Raw genomic sequence first — 18,665 nt, 5'->3', positions numbered from 1 at the left:
AATCAGATTCTCCTCTTCCCCAGGTTTGCTGGAGGACGAAGTGTTTTTATTCTTGATTTTGTTTTCTTGATTGTTACAGACTGTTTCAGTACAGGTATCAGCCTAAGGTGCAAATTTAAGGTCTTCTCATGTCTTTTCTGGCCCTGTAGTGTTTCCTGGGCATGCATAATCATGTTCTCATTTTCCTCACAGGTGCACTTGTTTTCCAGTGTCTTATTCTTTAATATCTAGCCTCCATAGGAGGGGAAAATGCAGTGAAATGGGGCTCTTGCCCTTTACCTGGAAGTTACCTCACCTGGAGAGACAGGAGCTTGCAGCAGGGTGCAGAGGAGCAACAGCAGTGCCCATCTGCCTCTGTTTCTGCGCTTTTGTTACCAGAAGTACCACACACCGATCAGGACACAGGTGCCCAGAATTGAAGGCTGGGGTGCTTTTTCACTCAGTTTGGTTCCCTGCTAGTGTATACGGGTTGCATGGACTGCCTACCACAGGTCTGGGGGGTGGGGCAGGGGTAGAGTAAGCAGCTGTTTCTGAACTAAGAGTTGAAAATTTTAAAAAAAATTATCCACTGTCTAAGCTTTCTCCCGGCAGTTACAAGGTTTCAGTGGACTCCAGAGTTTGAAGCTAATTACTTGTAGTACATTCTGCCAGAGCTGTTCTCTAGGCAGAGGGACAGAGTTCTGGTCTTTCCTACTCTGCCATCTTCCCTTGGGTTTCTTTTTCATTACTTTTATAACACTTCTGTTCATTCTGATTTTTTTTTAAAGATACATCTTTTAAAAAGCTAGACCCAAGGGCTTTTAATTATTCTTTGCCTGTTTATTAAATCCTTTCTCAAAAACTGATTGGAAGCAAAACAAAAACTAACAAAAGATGTTGGAAAATGACTTACCTTCATTGAAACATAACTTTCATTAGAACCATGTACCATGAAAGTTCACTCTGGGCTGAGAATACCTTCGTGCTAATTTTAATGTATCAAAGTAGTAATCTGATAAACTTAAAACTTTGAGCCTTCAGAGTTTTAGCTAACCTTTCAATTGAAAATCACATGCTTTTTAAACTTTTTTAAAATTTATTTGTATTTTATGTCCATGAGTGTTTTGTCTGCATGTAAGTGTACCCATGTCATGCAAATCCTGCAGATGCCGGAAGAGGGGGTTTCCAGGAACTGGAGTCATGGATGGTTGTTAGTCATATGGGAGCTGAAAAATCAAACCCAGGTCCTTTGGAAGAGCAGTCAGTGCTCTTAACTGCTGAGCCATCTCTCTAGTCCCAGAAAATCATATGCTTTAAGTATTACACATCATACAACAAATTCAAGAAGTGCCCAAGGTACTGAGGTCGGGTAGTATCACAGACTAACAGCACATACTCTACCTGCTCTGGCAGGAACAACTCGACTATGCATAGTCTTTTGCCCATCTGTATAATAGGATGTGAATTCCTGCGCTTCATATTTGTATCTCTGTTATGTGTATAAAACCATGTCATTGAACTCTTTCTTCTTAAAATAAAGGAGTGAGGATCTGGAGAGATGGCTCAGTGGTTAAGAGTACTGCCTGCTCTTACAGAGGACCCACATTCAAATCCCAGCACCATATGGCAGCTAACACCCATCCCTAACTCCAGTTCCAGAGGATCTGACACCCTCTTCTCACCTCCTCGGGCATTGTACAACACAGGTGCACTTATAGACATGCAGGCAAAATACTCATACAAATAAAAAATAAAAATAAATACATCAAAAAATGTTTTTGTTTTACTGAGACAGGGTCTTCCTGTAGCCTCAGTTGGCCTGGAACTCAATATGTAGACCAGGCTGGCCTCAAACTCACAGAGATCTGCCTGCCGCTGACTCCCGCCAAGTGCTGGGATCAAAGGTGTGCACTACCACACCCAGCTCAAAAATTTTTTTTTAATGTTAGTGGTGGAACTGTAGCTCAGTTGAAAGAGTGCCTGCCTAGAATGCACAAAGTCCTGGGATCGGTCCCCAGCACTGTATAAGCCTGATATGGTGGTGCACCTGTAATCCCAGCAGTTGGGAAATAGAGGCAGGAGAATCAGGAGTTCAAGGTCAGCCCCAGCTATGTAGCAAGTTGGAGGCCAGCCTGGGCTACCTGAGATTCTCAAACAATAAAATAAGGGCTGGGGAGATGGCTTAGTGAAGTGCTCGTTGTACAAGCATGAGGACCTGAGTTCAGAACCTCCGCATCCACATAAAAGCCAGCTATAGCAGTGTGTTCCTGTAATCTTAGCACTGGGGAGGCAGAGTCAGATGGATTTCTGGAGCTCGCTGGTCAGCCAGCCTAGCCAAATCCATGAGCTACAGGTTCAGTGAGAGACTTTGTCTCAAATAAGGTGGAGAGCAATTGAAGCCACCCACATCAACCTCTGGCCTATACACACACACACACACACACACACCCCTCACATACACAGAAATAGAAAATAAATCATTTGATCCCCAGCACGTGAAGCCAAGGTAAGAATCCTAATTGGAGAATGGAAAATTTAATTATCCATGATATAAAGAGGCTCTCAGACTTTTCCATTGCTGCCATCCTGGGTACCTTCAAGATAATGTGGTTTTGTGGGACTGGAGAGAATTGCTCAGTGGTTAAGAGCACTGAATGCTGTTAAAAGGACTTGGGTTTGTTCTCACCCAAATAGTGACTAACAACCATTTGTAACTCCAGTTCCAGGAGAATCTGGCACCCTCTTCTGATCTCCATAGGCATTACATGACATGGGTGCACTTATAGACATGCAGGCAATACACTCATACACATAAAATAAAAATAATAAATAATTTTTTAAGGCATGAATAAGAACACAGGACTATTGAATTTCTCTGACCCAGGCCCTTACCTCTCTTCTCATTTGTTTGAAGTAAGTCCTCCTTGTTCGTAATCACCATGTGTACTGAATTCCATGTATTCTGCCAGCAGAGCATCCTTTTTAAACTCCCTTGGAACCACTTTTCCATCATTCACAGCTCTCTTTTATACTTAGTGCTTAGTATAGACCATGTCTTCTCTAAGAAGGCCTCTCCAGGACTTTTAGACAAGGCAAAAGGCTTTGTCTCTCTTCTTAGAGTATCGCTTGACATTCTCCACTAGCATGTATCCATTAAAATATCTACTATGAATCTTTTCTATTTGACTTTAACTTCCTTAGGCCAGAAACTAAGTCTTATTTTTGTATCTATTCCTAGCACCCAATACAGTCCCTAATAAATAGGAAATATGTAATAATAGGTTTCTTGAACTGGCTGAAAAAGATTGCCTACAAAGCATGTACTCTCTTCCCAAGAAAGCCAATAATATCTTAGGGAAGATGTTAAAAAAACAAGGTTTCATTAAAATGACTTCCAATTAGGATTTGTATTTTTCTATGCTGTGAGTTCCCAGAAGCAATAAAATTTCTGGAAGGAAAATGTGCTGTATCTTGCTGTTAATTTTTTATCTTGATATACCTCATTATCAATGAATATACACATTGATTAAGAAGTTTGAGAGCTTCCCAATGGACTCTCATATGAACATTTGAAATTTGCCCTATTCTGACTTTTCTTTAGTTCCCTGTCTGTAACTTGTAATGACAATTACTCTTGCCTTCACTCTTCTTTCACATCTCCTATTCACCAGTCAAGGACTTTCTTTTCCCCCTATAGGTAAGAGATATGTAATTTGGGAGCCTTTTAGATTGACCCACTGAAGGGGTACGGGAGTCTTTTAGATAGACCCACTGAAGGGGTACCCCACTTGCCTCACCCTGGGTCCCTGTTCAGCATGGAAGAAGCCAGAGTGGTCTGAGTCCCAATTTCCTATCCACAAGCTGGGTAACCCAACCTGCGTCCCTCTTCAGCATGGAAGAAGCCAGAGCAGTCTTCCCAATTCCCTACCCACAAGCTGGGTAACCTCTTCAGAGAGGTTGACTTTTAGCTCCTTGGCTAAAAGTCAAAATGTCTTTGGGCCTGTTAGCCAAAAATGTCAAAAGTATTTGGGAGCTCTTACCTAATCCTTAAAGATTTTAGGGTTACCTCTTCAGAGGGGGGAATGTTAGAGTAGCAAAAAGCCCCATTTAAAAAAAAGAAGAAGAAAATGTACATGAAGTTATCAGAAAAAAGTGATGGGGAGATATGAGAGGTGTTGGAGGGGAGGGAGTGGGCATGGATTTGATCAAAACACCCAAAAATGGAACCAGGAGCCAGGAATGGTGACACGGAGTTGGAGGGGAGGGAGTGGCCATGGATTTGATCAAAACACCTTACATGCTTATATGCCTGTTTGAAATTCTCAATAAATTATTTTTTTTCAAGTCTTCTAAACTATAAAAAAACTTATTAAAAGGGCATCGGATTTTGTATAATGTCTTTTCAGTATCTATTGTGATAGGATCATGTGAATTTTCTTCTTAATATGCTGAATTAAATTGGTTGAGTGTTGAGTGTTGAACCAACCTTGAAGCCATGAACTGAATTCCACATATATATATATAATTATCCTGCTTATGATGTATAATCCTTTTTATATAATGATGAAGAATTCTTTATTATAATTTTTATTTATGTGTATAAAAAATAAAAGAAGTGTGGGGGCTGGAGAGATGTCTCAGTGGCTAAGGGCACTGGTTGCTCTTGCAGAGAACCGGGGTTTGATTCGCAGCACCCATATGGCAGATAACAACCATTTATAACTCCAGTTCCAGGGGAATTGGATTCCCTCTTCTGACCTCTGTGGGAATTGCACGACATGGGTACACTCACATATATGCAGGTAATATACTCATACATGTAAAATCAAAATAATAAATAAAATATTTTAAAAATAAGTTTAATAAGCCCCTTGCCCCTAAATATGTTTTTAATATTTGTTCTACTATCCTGGGAACAGATCTGTATTTTAATTAAGCAAACTATTCCACCACTTTAGTTTATAGATAGGAGAGGGTGAGTTAGTAGTTACAAGGACTTGCCAAAGGTGACATTGTAAGAAGATACAAGAGCATTTCTGTTCTAGATCAAAAACTCACACAAAGAAGAGGTAGGGTAAGGCATAGTGACACACAACTATAAATCTGAGCACTCGGGAAAATGAGGATCAAATGTTTGAGGTCAGCCTGGGTTACATAGTGAGTTCCTGGCTAGACTAGAGAGCATAGAAAGACCCTGTCTTTAAAACGGGCAGGGGGTAGAAGAGGAGGAGGACCTAGGGTAAGGAGGAATGGCAATATGGTAATGACTTTGATTTAGCTTTTGGCTCCAAGAAAGCTTTTGAGTTTTAGAGTACATCTGTCCCCCTCCTCACCGGTATAATCTGTTTTTTGGGCTTTTTTGTTTTTTGTTTGTTTGTTTTCTTTACATAGTCTGTCTTCTAAGAAAAAAGAAAGAAAGAAAGAAAGAAAGGCTTGCAGAAAGAGCACAGATAGCCAGAGAACCAATAGGGACTTTGTTTTGTTTTGCCGTATCCAAACTCTTCAGTTGAATAAAAACTATATAATAAAATATTCATACAAGGGCTGAAGAGATGGATTAGTGGTTAAGAGTGTGCACTGCTCTTGCAGAGGACTCAAGTTCAGTTCCTAGAACCCATGTCAGGTGCCTTGCAACCACCTGTAACTCTAGCTCCAGGGAATCTAACACTCCCTTCTAGCCTCTGTGAGGCCACTAACTTGTCAGTTTCTTTCTGATCAATTCTCTATAATATGCAGTTGTAATATAAATAAATTCTCTCTGCCCATCCTTGAAAGTCTTTGTTTGAAATGAGTAGGAAATTTTCACTTACCAAGAAGAAAATACTTTTTAGTTATTACATGCTGATCCCTGTTCATTGCACATCCATCATCTTAACCCTAAACAATGAGTGGAAACTTGGGATAGGAAGCCATATCAGGGTTGAGAGAGGAAGCTGTGGCTAAATGTTATGGTTTAAATCTGAAATGGTTATGGTTTAAGTACCCACCTGGTGGTACTGTGTTTGGAGAGCTGTTGAACCTTTAGATGGTGGGACCTAGCTGGTGGAAGAGGTCACTGATGTGGAGCTTTGAAGGTTATACCTAGCCCCTACTTCCTGTCCCTTTCAGCTTCCCAGTCTGCGGTGAGGTAAACAGCTTCCCCTACAGGCTTCACTTGCCATGCTCTGCTGCTGTGAGCCAGAATACATCCTTCTTCCCTTCAGTTATTCTGTCAAGTATTGTGATTATCTATGTAAAAGAAAGTCATACAACAAATGTTATCAGAAAACAACAGCGTACTGCCTATTCCCTTTCTATGACTTTTTCCTCAGTTTCATCACATTCACTGATCATGCTACAGTGTAATTGCTAGAACTAGACAGAGACTATTGGGCATGTTCATTACTGAAGTAGGATCCAATTCTGCCTTGAGTCCTAATTGCAGACGTCCTTGTCATCCTAGGATACAGAAGCCCATTGACCTGTCTGTGATCTCTCTCTTCTAGTGTATGGGCTTCAGCATGGCAGATCTGAGAACCATTTTGCAGATCACGCAGAGTCTCTCTCTCCATGTGTGTGTGTGTGTGTGTGTGTGTGTGTGTGTGTGTGTCTGTCTGTCTGTCTGTCTGTCTGTCTGTCTGTCTCTGTGTGTGTGCATTAGAGCTAGAGTTGGAAGAGGTGTGGTTACAATTTCATATATGCTATTTTTCTCCTGTTTACCACAATATTTCTAGTATTTTTAACATGGCATTGGTGTTAAATATGGCACTAGGTACCTTGTGGACTAAACTTATTAAGTGTCTGAGTACAATATATAAAAAATTTGAGGAAAGTCTCTACAAGTGAAGCCGTGCATAAGCCGAGTTTTCTGAGAGAGCACAGCAAAATGGAGTTTGTTTTGCCCTAACCTAGGCCTTCTGTTTAATGAAAGCTATATAATAAAACATCCACACATATGTTGTGCTAGCTACTCTTTGCCATTTTTCTATTAAATTCCTTGTACTATGTAACTCTAATGTAACTACATATTACCATATATATAACATATATATACACATATACATATATATTGTTTTTTGTCTTAGTTTGGTTTGGTTTTGAAGTTTCTTGAGATGGGATCTTACTATGTAGCCCTTACTGGCCTGATACTTACTCGTTTAGCCCAGGTGGCCTTGAACACATAGTAGCCCTCCTGCCTCAGTCTCCCAAAGTACTGGGGTTACATTCAGGCACCACCGTGCCTAGCTCAGAAGTTGCTTTTAAGTGTTTTTCGGAGTTGATTTTTTCAAAAGAAACTATGGTAACCTTTTATGTCATTGTACTGTAAGTGGCGCCTGCTTTGCTTTTGTTTATCTCAGGAACTACCTCCATATAACGGCTATGGACTAGTTGAAGACTCTGCTCAGAATTGTTTTGTTCTCATTCCAAAAGCTCCAAAAAAAGACGTTATTAAACTGCTGGTGAATGACAACAAGGTGCTCCGCTATCTGGCTAAGCTGGTGAGATGAATTTTATTCACTAAGATCCTTTTCTACCTCAGTACATTGTGCAATTGTCCCTTTTGTCTGTAGGCTATAGAATAGTTTCAAGAAGGTTACTTGGTGTTAGGTATAGTGCCTCTGAACCACGACTCCTCTCCAATCCCATCTCCCTGTGAAACTTTCCTAGATCTATAATATCTTCCGTCCTCACCTCAATTATTTAAACTTTTAAAAAATTATTTATTTTTTAAATTTTATTTGTATGCGCTATTGCCTGCATATAGGTAAGTGCACCTGTGTTGTGCAATGCCCATGGAGGCCAGAAGAGACTGTCAGATCCCCTGCTACTGCAGTTACAGACAGTTGTTAGCTGCCATGTGGGTTCTGGGATTCGAACCTAGGTCTTCTGCAAGAACAACCAGTGTTTTTAACCGCTGAGCCATCTCTCCAGCCCCTCACCTCAATTCTTTAAAAGAATTATTTTATTTTTAACTATGTGTATGTGTGTGCTTCTGTGGGGATGTACATACACAGGAGTGCAGCTGGAGTTCAGAAGAGGGCATAGGATCCCTTGTAGCTGGGGTTACAGGTGGCTGTGACTCACCTGACGTAGGTGCTGGGAATTGAGCTCGGGCCCTCTGCAAGAGTAGTACATGCTAAGTACTGAACCATATTTCTAGCCCCTACACCTCAAGTTTTGACAGTCTATCTTGCCTCTTTATTAAGCAATTGCAAATTTCTATACTATATTCAAGTCATTTGGGGATGTACCTTTCCAGGATACTGTGATTTTCTTAGAGTAGAGACCACTACTGGCACTAGCTGTGATAACTACATGGATACATTTTATACTTATTAAGTGTAGAAAATTGAATTATACTAGATTAATAGACACTTCTTTTAAGAGAAAAAAAAAATATATATATATAACAAATGACCTGACAACATGGAGTTTGGAAACAGACCTAAGTTCAAAATCAAGCTCAAGCAAAAAAAAAAAAACCAAAAACCAAAAAACAACAACAACAAAAAAACAAAACCCAAAAAACCTTGTCCACTACGTTTAAGGAAATAACACCCCCTTTTGAGGGGTGGTTACAGCTGGTTTTTGGCTATTTGAAGTTCTGAAACATATGAAACAGAAAAACCAGGGCTTTTTAAACAGCAATATGGAGTTTTCTTCTTTTGGAAAACTAGAAGATCTGACAACACTGAGTCCATAGTCCCACAAGGCAGCAATCAACTGGAGTTACTGCAACCTCCCATTGAGGTCTTCCCTCAATGACGCCCATCTGCCCTACTGTGGACTCTCAATACATGGCCTGCTTATATGAGTCCAGCTTGCTTCATTTATATCATATTCCTGGCCCCTACAGGTATTTTATTTTTGGGTGCCTAAACAGATCATGAACGTTCATATTATTTTTTCTTCATCTTTTTAGGAATCTCCCATCCTAGAAGACAAAGAGCGCCGATTTATCTTCTCTTACTTCCTAGCCACTGATATGATCAGTATCTTTGAGCCTCCTGTTCGAAATTCTGGTATCCTTGGGGGCAAATTCCTTGGCAGAACTAAAGTTGTTAAACCATTCTGCCCAGTGGACAACCCCATCTACTATGGGCCTAGTGACTTCTACATTGGTGCTGTGGTTGAGGGTAAGACTAAACATGGCTCAGAATTTCCCATAGGATGGGAAAATGTTCCAATTGAGATACTGCTAATGTTATTGTATTAATAGTGCCATTTCTTAATCTTCTTACCAGTTAAAGTCCAAACTGATTGCATTTGTTGATTCTACATTGTTGGTTCCATTAATTAGATGTTAACACTGAACTTCCGGAACCCTGAGAAAACTGCACATTAAATTATACAGCTGTTCAGAATTCATTAGTCTAACAAATGTGTATCTGTGGATTTATTATTAAAAAGATATTAATTCCTGATTACACTAGAGAAACATAATTGAACTAAGTGTACTGCTGCGCTCTCCTCAGTCTTTGGCCATCGGTTCATCATCCTTGATACAGATGAATATGTCATAAAATACATGCAGAGCAATGCTGACCAGTATTCACCAGAAGCCCTCGCCTCAATCCAGAACCGTGTGCAAAAGACAGATGTTCCTGCACCAGAGCTGGAAAAGTAAGTTTGACTGCCAAGGGTCCTTTTAGGATCTGGCACATAAAAGATACTTAAAAAGTAATTCCTCTGTGTGTGTTTGTGTATGTGTGTGTGTGTGATATGTATATGTAGTATATGTGCATGTGTATGTGTGAAGGCCAGAGGAGAACATTGGGTATATTGTTCTGTCACTCTTTGACTTGTTCCTTTGAGACGGGGTCTCTCACTGAACCTGGAGCTAGGCTGGTGGCTCCAGCCATCCTCCTTTCTCTTCCCCTCAAAGAGCTGGGTTGCATGCATCCAGCTTTGTTTTTTTTTTTTTTTTTTAATGTAGGTGTTGGGATCTGAACTTGGGTCCTCATACTTATTCAGCAAGTGCTTTTACCCACTAGGCCATCTCTTCAGTCCCCTTGGAAGTAATTCTTGTCAAATGAATGCATAATCACATTTTAAAATTTCAGATTCCTCTCACCATTTGGAAGTTATTAAACATAGAGGGTTCCTCAGATCCAACATAATAACAGCTAACTTTTCCAACTGTTATTCTTTTAGCAAATAATTATTGAATGCCTGTTATCTATTTCAAATGTTATCACTAGGCCACTGGTCTTATCAGTAAACAAAATAGATAAATTATTGCCCTTGTGGAGTTAACCTTAGCAGGAGTTGATAGACAGTGGCACAGGTAAATTACACAGTATATTTAGTGAAAAGTGCCATTTGGGTGGTAAGCATTTTATGGAGGTTGGCAGTGGTTTGTAATTGCTCAGGGTAGGTGGAGGCACCCTGAGAAGGTGACAGTGATCAGACCCTTTGATGATAAGGGACAGACGTGTAGAAGAGCTCTTCGGGAAGAGCGAATATTGAGGGCAAAGGCCCTGACTGGTAGCATGCCCAATCTAGCATGCTCAAGCAACAGGCAAGAAATAGTCGGAAATGGACTGAGTGAGGAGAGGAGGGATAAGTAGTGAAATGAGGAAATTACAAATGTGTATTTCTACTTTGTGTAGAATTGTGTAAGATCTACTGGGAAGATCTTTGGAAATATATGGACTTTTCTCTGAATGCAGTGGAGACCTGTTAGGAGTTTCTGAGAAGGGTATAAAATTGTCATATATACTTTAAAAAGACTGCTCTGACTGTTTTGTTGATAATAGACCAGAGTCAGATGTGGGAGTGCATACCTGCAATCCCAGTACTTAGGAGGTACAGGCAGGCGGATCAAGAGTTCAAGGCTAACCTCAGCTACATAGGGAGTTTGAGGCCAGCCTAAGCTATGCGAAACTCTGAGACACAACACACACACATACACCATGGAGGGAGGGAGGGAGAGAGAGAGGAAAGAAAGAAAAGGAAAGAAAAGAAAGAAAGAAAGAAAGAAAGAAAGAAAGAAAGAAAGAAAGAAAGAAAGAAAGAAAGAAAAAGAAATCATAAAGATTATTAACTATATACTTTTGGAGCAGCAATCCTACTTCCACCTCCCAGTGTGTGCACCACTACAGCTGGTTTATGTGGAGCTGGGAATGGGACTCAGGGCCTCCTGCAGGCTAAGCAAGTACTCTACCAATGGAGCCACAAAAGATAACAACTTTTGTAAAAAAAAAATAACTATATTTTCCTAAACAAAAACGATTGAGAACAGTTAACATTGTTTTACTTTTTTTGCTAATTTCTTGAATGTTTAAGCGCACCTGTGTCATGCAATGCCTGCAGAGGTCAGAAGAGGGCATCAGATTCCCCTGGAACTAGGGTTACAGATGGTTGTTAGCCACCATGTGAGTGCTGGGGATCAAACCTAGGACCTCTGGAACAATAGCCAGTGCTCTTAACCACTGAGCCAACTCTCCAGCCCCCTTTATTTGCTGTTTAAATTCAGCCTGCTACAGTATCATTCATTGTGTAATATTTGTGGAAATCTATTGTGTAGTTGTGAGAAAACAGGAATAAAAAGGTAAATAGTGGGGCTGGAGAGAAGGCTGAGAAGTTAAGTGCATGTAGTGCTCTTGCAGAGGACCCTAGTTGGAATCTCTGCATTCACACTGGGTGGCTCACAGTTGCCTGTAACTCCAGCTTCAGGAGGTCCAGCACCCTCTTCTGGCCTCCACAGGTATCTGCACTCAACACTTGCACTTACTCATACACAGGCAAACACATAATTAAAATAGTATTGTTAACAGAAGAGTTTGACTTTGCAGAGCCTTACAGTGTCACGGGAACACTCAGGGTTCTGGAATTAGTCTTTGAAACTTTGATCTTGGTGACAGGCAGGAAGGTGGAACATGTGGGTACAGACACCAATAGGTAGACAAATCTGATTGGCAGGGCTTCTCATTGTTTGTATTAATGTAGTCATATAGTAGGAATTACAAGAATTTGTGAAATTTCTATTTCATTGAATAGATAAGTAAGAGTTACATAAAGTATAGCATTATTATATTGCTATTGTAAAAAGGAAACCAATTATAATTCATATTTACCATCAATTGAAAAAATATATCCTAATTCCAGAGATGTTAAATATGCAAAAAAAAAAAATTCTCTGTGTGTCAGTGGAACCAAGAGATCTGGCTCACCATGGCCACCGCTCAACTTGAGCAATTCTCTTTTGAGATCTCTGCTCAGGTATAGTTGGGAGCTTACATCACAGAAAAGGATTTCAGTATCAGTAGGAAGCAAAGTTAAGCTTGTTTATAAAGAAAATATTTTAATATAGGCATGTGGAGAGAGAGAGAGGAAGAGAGAGGAGAGAGGAGAGAGTGTTAAGGATAGTTGCACATACCTTAGGGTAGGTTTAGAATTCAAGAGGGAGGGTCATATTTAATATTTCAATATATTAATAAAAGACATACATATGATTTTGGTATATTTTGAAGATACATTATTCAAAGGATTTAAAAGATTAAGTAAAAATGTTTTGGATTTGATCTAAAGAATTCTTCTTGCCAGATTTAGTGGCACAAGCCTGTAGTCCTAGCCACTCCAGAGGCTGAGGCAGGATTATCACAAGTTCAAGGCCAGTCTGAGGAGTCTAGTGAGACCATACCTCAAATATAAAATGGAGCAAAGACTGAGGATGTAGCTCAGAGGTATAGCACTTGCCCTAGCATGTGCAAGGCCCAAGGTTTCATCCCTAGTATTTAAAAAACATTAAAAAGGGAATTCTTTAATAAATGAGATTATAAAGTGGTTTATGAGGTGTATTATGTGGATTTAAAGATAAGAATGAGGTGCTGATTAAGAAGCATCTGCCAAGGCCAAAGGATTCTTAACTGGATCCTAAGCCACAAGGAATCAAGGCATGTGTGTCTTGATTATAAGACATAGAAGTCCTCATGATATTTTCTCAGAAACACAATTCTAGCCCTTTGCAGGTGATTTGATGCCGAAAGTCAGGAGAGACTTAGGTCCAGTTCCAGCGGTGAGGGACTTTTTCCCTCTCCCTTAACTTTCTCATCTTAACTTTCCCTCATCGGGACTAAGAAGTAGAGTCCTTGTCTAGGAAAGTGGTGAGCACTCAGAACCCACTTACCATTCATGGCCACGGTTTTCAATTCAAGTGTCTCAGAAGGCTGCTTTGTTTTGTTTCTTTTTGTTTTCCCACGTCTGTGTAAATGCCAGCAGGCAGACCCTGGGAAGCTGTTTGCTTAAGCATACTACCAGCAAAATTATCCTTCCCATTTTATATTTGGCAGTGAGGAAAAGAAGTCACTGGGGGCCCTCAGAAAACTATAGCAAGGAAAATCAGGAGCAAATCAAGTTCTGGGATAAGAGATCTGTGGATATCCTAGTTTTGAACCTTGCTTTTCTACTATCTGTGTAAGAGGAAACGCTTGAAGGTGATATTCATTCAGGTGTCACATTCTGTCTTCCCTGCACTCCAGCTTTGGCTCCAATGTCCCTAATCTAGAATAAATCTTACCATAGGACGTATGTCTCCTTCGTTTGATTACTAATGACTGAAAGCCATCCTGAAAACTTGTCAGGCTTGGGCATTTTATATCCAGTAACAATTATAAGAGGATGAATTTTGGCCTCAGCTAGCCATTTGCTTTCTCTGGGCCAGAAAATAAGCATACTGCACAGGGGGCTTTGCAGCTTGACGTTCTTAAGTTCTTACGGTGTTTTGGGGTCGCGTTTGCGACCTTTGGAACTCAGATTTAAGGATAAAAACATATACACGGTTGATAAACCAACGCTGTATGGAAAACATATCCATGTGACTAGTAGAAATACACGTTCATGTATAAACTGTGTTCTTGTTTCTTGAGTATGCTCATCTGTGCCCTTCTGCCTCGCAGACCCTTCTTTTCTCCTCAGTAATCCTGTGATCCTGTCTTTTTCACTTCCAGCCACACTTCCCTTGCAGAAGTTTCCAGATAATCTTTTTCCATCATCTTCAAGCCCTGCACTCTACTCTGACTTTACCATTGATTTCAAATGTACATCAGGTGATCCACTGTGGGCTCCCCCAGTCACCCCTCCCTCTTCTTGCTCTTCTCAGAGGTACGGAGCTCCTGTTTCTTCAAGTGCAATGCTTCTACTTTGTGTCTGTGACCATGTCTTCTCTGACCCCTTGAGAGTCCAGACACGCTTCTTCATGAATTGCTTTTTTGAAGCTCATTGATGGTTTTCAACTATAACGGTCTCATTTACTTATGAATTCAGCAGATATATGGGCTTATACCCTGTATTAGAGCTTATATTAATAACGGCTTGAGCAAATACACGAGAGAATAGGGAGCTCATGATCATGAGCAGAAGCTGAGTCAGCTTGTCATACCATCTCTATTGGAGCTACTGAAGCCCACCCTTCCAGCATGAAAGCAGCCAGACACAGGCGGATGGATGATCAGCAGCGGCCGTATTCTAATAGATCTGAGCAAGAAAAACACACACAGGCTAATGTGGGCTGCATGTCAGCTCCCTCTTGCCACCCCAGTCTTGATTCTGTTTGACCCATACATGGTGCCAGTTACTCTTCACCATTTTCATTTTGAAACCTGCTGTCTTAATCTGGAAAGTCAGCCTGCTACTGCCACCTCTCTGAGGGCCAGTTAGGTGTACCTTCCGATTTATGTCTTGCAGGTTGTGTCTCTGAAGATCCCGGTGTGGGTCCTCATTTGCCTTCTCTAAACTCTCTTGACATCAGTGTCTGAGTTGCTCTCCATCCTAGCCATTCTCCAGGGCTCACATCTGTGTTCCCGTCTCCCCTTCCATTGTGTCTTTTGAACCGTTGGTACAACTGAAAAGCTGTCATCATCTCGTCTTCCCAGCACACCTAATTGTCCTGTCTTTGGCATCTGCTCATTTGTCTCATGAGGTTGAGATGAATTGTGAGGGCATGTGAAGCAGGAACAGTGACTGGTACACAGCACAGGCTAGCTCTGCCCTTTCTCTTACTGCCATTGGTGTCCCATATCTGAGGGAACCTTCTAGATACCCTTGACCATTTGAAACCTTGTCCAGCAAGCTGCTGTGTCCTTTTTGTTTCCTGCCTCTGATTTCTCCCTTTCATTCTTACCACCACTTCCTGATTTAAAGCAGGCTGTCAGTGGGAGTTGTATTTGCATATACCTGGTGCCACACCAGGAACAAGAGAAACAAGCCAGTGGGGTTTTCTGTTTCTCCTGTAATGCAATGGCTGGAGATAGACCGCTGTCTCTAGCCAGTGTGATAGTGTTATAATTAATTGGTTTTGTCTATTTGTATTTATTTAATTTGGTTTGAGACAGGGTCTCACTGTATCTCAGGCTGTCCTAGAGCTATATAGCCTGGGCTGATCGCAAACTCATGGCAATCCTTCTGCTTGGGCCTCCTGAGGGCTGGGATTACAGGGGTGCGGTGCCATGCCCTACTTAGCAAGTAGCTTCTGTCCTGCAATTTATTCACTCATTAGCCACAGAGTGAAGTTCCATTTCAAGCATTCCTTCTGCGTTCTAGGCAAGAGGAGCGGGAAGGGCAAAAGGTAAATGACAGTGAACTAATCTTGCCATGTCGTTCTGTGGGGACCTAAAAGCCCCACCTTGCATAGGTCTGAAGGGAAGTTACTGGGGGTGTGGCCTGGCTTGCTTTGAAAGTCTGAAGAATACGTCCACATTGCTGAGGAGTGCATGATCAGCTCGTGACCATCCTTAAGATACACCCTCAAGGGGGGAGGGGGGAGTTCCAGGTGGCTTTATAAGCTTTGGAACACTTGCAATGAATGAGTCCCAGCTTGACTAGGCTCCCCATTGTGTCTGAGTGTCCCTGGGTAATGAGGGTGGTGTGGGCTGGTGAACAGCGTGTTTACTCATCCCCAATCCTCACCTCGCCGGGGATCGTGGGTTCGAGTCCCCGGCATCTGGCGCTCAACGTGGCACTCGAAGGAAGGTGAAAAGAAGAAAAGAAAGAAGAAGAAAAAACGGATTGGGGCCAATCGAGGAGGTTTGGGGTAAGCAAGATCATAAAAATGGGTAACGTAATTTTTAAGTTTGAAGACCCAGCACTTAAAGCGCTGAGAGATATGCTTAAAAGCAGGAGGGGATTGGATTTGTCAGATCCCGTAGCTCAAACGGTTTGGGCAGAGGTGATTCATTTGGCTCCCTGGCTACTTGGGGCTAATGTTTTTACTGGGGATACATGGGAACATGTGGAACGTCTAGCTCGACAAAGGGAGGTTCAATTGGGGGTTGATCCACCGCTGGAGTTCTACCCTATTATTTTGGCCTTAAAGGCATGCTTTCGGCCTGAGAACCCTAAGCCCTTGGCGCCACCTCCTGATGAGCCTTCAGAAACCCCAGCATGGGAATCATGGGAAGGGTTTGAGGAAGAAGGCAGAAATGCAACAGAAGTGAATCCAAAAGCAGCCAAGGTACCAAGCAGCACCTTGGGCGTGCCCTGGCCAGCTTCAGGGCTTCCTGAAACCCATGAAAACCATCCTCATTTCCAGGATTCTGGCCCCGCTCAGGAGGCTTCTGTGAGGCCACGGGTAGAAGGGTATCCTATTAATGTAAACCCAGGAGGCGTGTACCCTGACCCCTGTTTAAAAGGCGGTGGCTGAGGATGGCCCAGGATCACCCTGGGTAGATACTCTCCTCCAAGGCTTGGCTCATCAGCAGTGTACTACAAAGGATTGGCTGGACCTCACCAAAGCAGTCCTTTCTAGACCTATATATATTAAATGGTGTTCCATCTTTATGGAGGAATGCAGGATACAGACTGAGAGGAATGCAAGTGCCAATGCACCAGTACCCATTATTTTTGGGATGTTGACTGGTTCAAGTGATGGTTATGCCACAGGGGAGCAACAGTTGGGCATTCCAGCCCCATATACAGAACAGGTCAGGGTCATAGGATTAAATACTTGGAGAAAATTGGACGAGGGGCCTACTGAATCCCCCTTTGCAGGGATTAATCAAAAGCCTGGTGAACCCCTCTATGAGTTTATAGACAGAGTGGAGAAGAGCTTAAAACAAAATTACCCCCAGGCCATTGAGGGAGCAATTCACTAAACTCTTGGTATGGGATGGAATGGATGTTGATCACAAGATAGCCTGTGCTGGCCTTAAGGACAGGTCCATGGAAGAATGGATAATTGCCTCCAAGGATGTGGGAACCCAGAGGGGGCAAACCAAACCCATGGTTGCTGTCTTACAGATGCAAACAGAGGCTCTGACTCATGCCTTAACCCAGGCATTTAATTCACTTAATCTGGGACAGCAGGTAACAATGGGTCCTAGAGGGAAAGAAGGCCCATGTTTTGGCTATGGCCAGACTGGCCATATTAAAAGAAATTGTCCTCAGTGAGAGAACCAGCCTAAGCCTGGAGGTGGGTTATCAAAAAGACCCCCATCTATGCCCTTTCACAGATGCCACAAAGGTCTCCATTGGCAGAAGGATTGTAAATCCAGATTTGATATTGAAGGAAAGCCTTTAAACTAATGGGGGGCAGCCTCCAGCCCCATTGACAAAATGAGGACTTCTCCATGATCGACTACATTTACAATGCCCTTAGGGAGCAATTGGGAGAGGAGAAAAATCTATGGTGAATTGGACAGTCCCTATTATCACTGATGTTAGGCCCAAGCTGATAGGACCATTCTTAGAAAGGAGGAGGTCCCATCATGATGGCACCTAAATTCTGGGCCCTGAATCCTAGGTATGGGAGGATACACCCCATCAGAGGAGACTTGAGAATGGCTCACCTGGCAGGATGCAGATGGAGCTAAAGGGGAGGTGCGACCCCTGGTGGTGGCAGGGTTTCTGCCAACCTCATAGGACAAGATATTTTGGGGGATGCACAGGCCTGCATAACCACTGATAGCAAGGCCTTTTATGATGACCTTTTGGATCTTGAAGAGTCTGATAAGCTTCCTGAGTCAGCAACTCAAGGGTTGTCTCACCATATCAATTACATGGGGGACCCAAAGAAAGAGCATTGGGTTCACTCCCAATGCTAAGGGCCACTGCCCCTCAGGTTCCGGCTATCTAGTGGTCCCCTGGGGTGCCGGTATGGGTGGAGCAGTGGCCATTACCTGAGACAAAGCTACAGGCTTTAAAGGAAATTGTGCAGAAAAAAATTACAGTTGGGCCACATCTGGCCTTCTGTAAGTCCATGGAACACACCTGTCTATGTTATTAAGAAAGCCTCTGGCAAATGGAAAATGTTGCAAGATTTGCATAAAGTTAATGCTAAAATGACCCTAGTGGGTACACCCTTAAGGGGGATGCCTTGAATCCCTGCTATTCCCTCAGATTTATTTCTTATAATTATAGACATTAAAGATTGCTTTTTCTCTATCCCTCTACAGCCCCAGGACTGTGAAAAATTTGCTTTCTCTGTACCTTCCACCAACTTTAAAACGCCTGATGAGAGGTATGAATGGATTGTTTTACCCCAAGGTATGGCCAATAGTTCAACATTCTGCCAAAGCTATGTGAAGACCCTTTTGGGGCCTTCTCACTTGCTACCACATGCCACTGTGTACATTTATATGGATGATATAATCTTGGGAGATCCAAGCCCCCAACAATTAGAAGACTTATATAAGGTTACTCAGAAATGTCTACAGACAGGCAGACTCCATGTATCTGTTGATAAAATAGAGACAATTACTCCCTTTAAA

General features: G+C 42.0%; 1 protein-coding gene across 2 annotated transcripts in view; it reads left to right on the top strand.

The window, feature by feature from the left end:
• The window catches only part of Efhc1 (EF-hand domain containing 1), a 66,994-nt gene that overhangs the window by 40,474 nt on the left and 7,855 nt on the right, over positions 1 to 18,665 (top strand). For both annotated transcript variants that reach the window (XM_008825208.3, XM_029559732.1), the window contains 3 exons: positions 7,317 to 7,457; positions 8,882 to 9,095; positions 9,435 to 9,582. In XM_008825208.3, the coding sequence (XP_008823430.2) occupies positions 7,317 to 7,457; positions 8,882 to 9,095; positions 9,435 to 9,582 (503 nt within the window). The remainder of the gene's footprint in view (positions 1 to 7,316; positions 7,458 to 8,881; positions 9,096 to 9,434; positions 9,583 to 18,665) is intronic.

Source organism: Nannospalax galili, unplaced genomic scaffold (genome assembly GCF_000622305.1).
Source record: "Nannospalax galili isolate Female #2095 unplaced genomic scaffold, S.galili_v1.0 scaffold329, whole genome shotgun sequence".
NCBI classification, from domain to species: domain Eukaryota; kingdom Metazoa; phylum Chordata; class Mammalia; order Rodentia; family Spalacidae; genus Nannospalax; species Nannospalax galili.
Note: the sequence above shows the minus strand (reverse complement) of the source record. Positions and strands in the feature narration are given on the sequence as shown.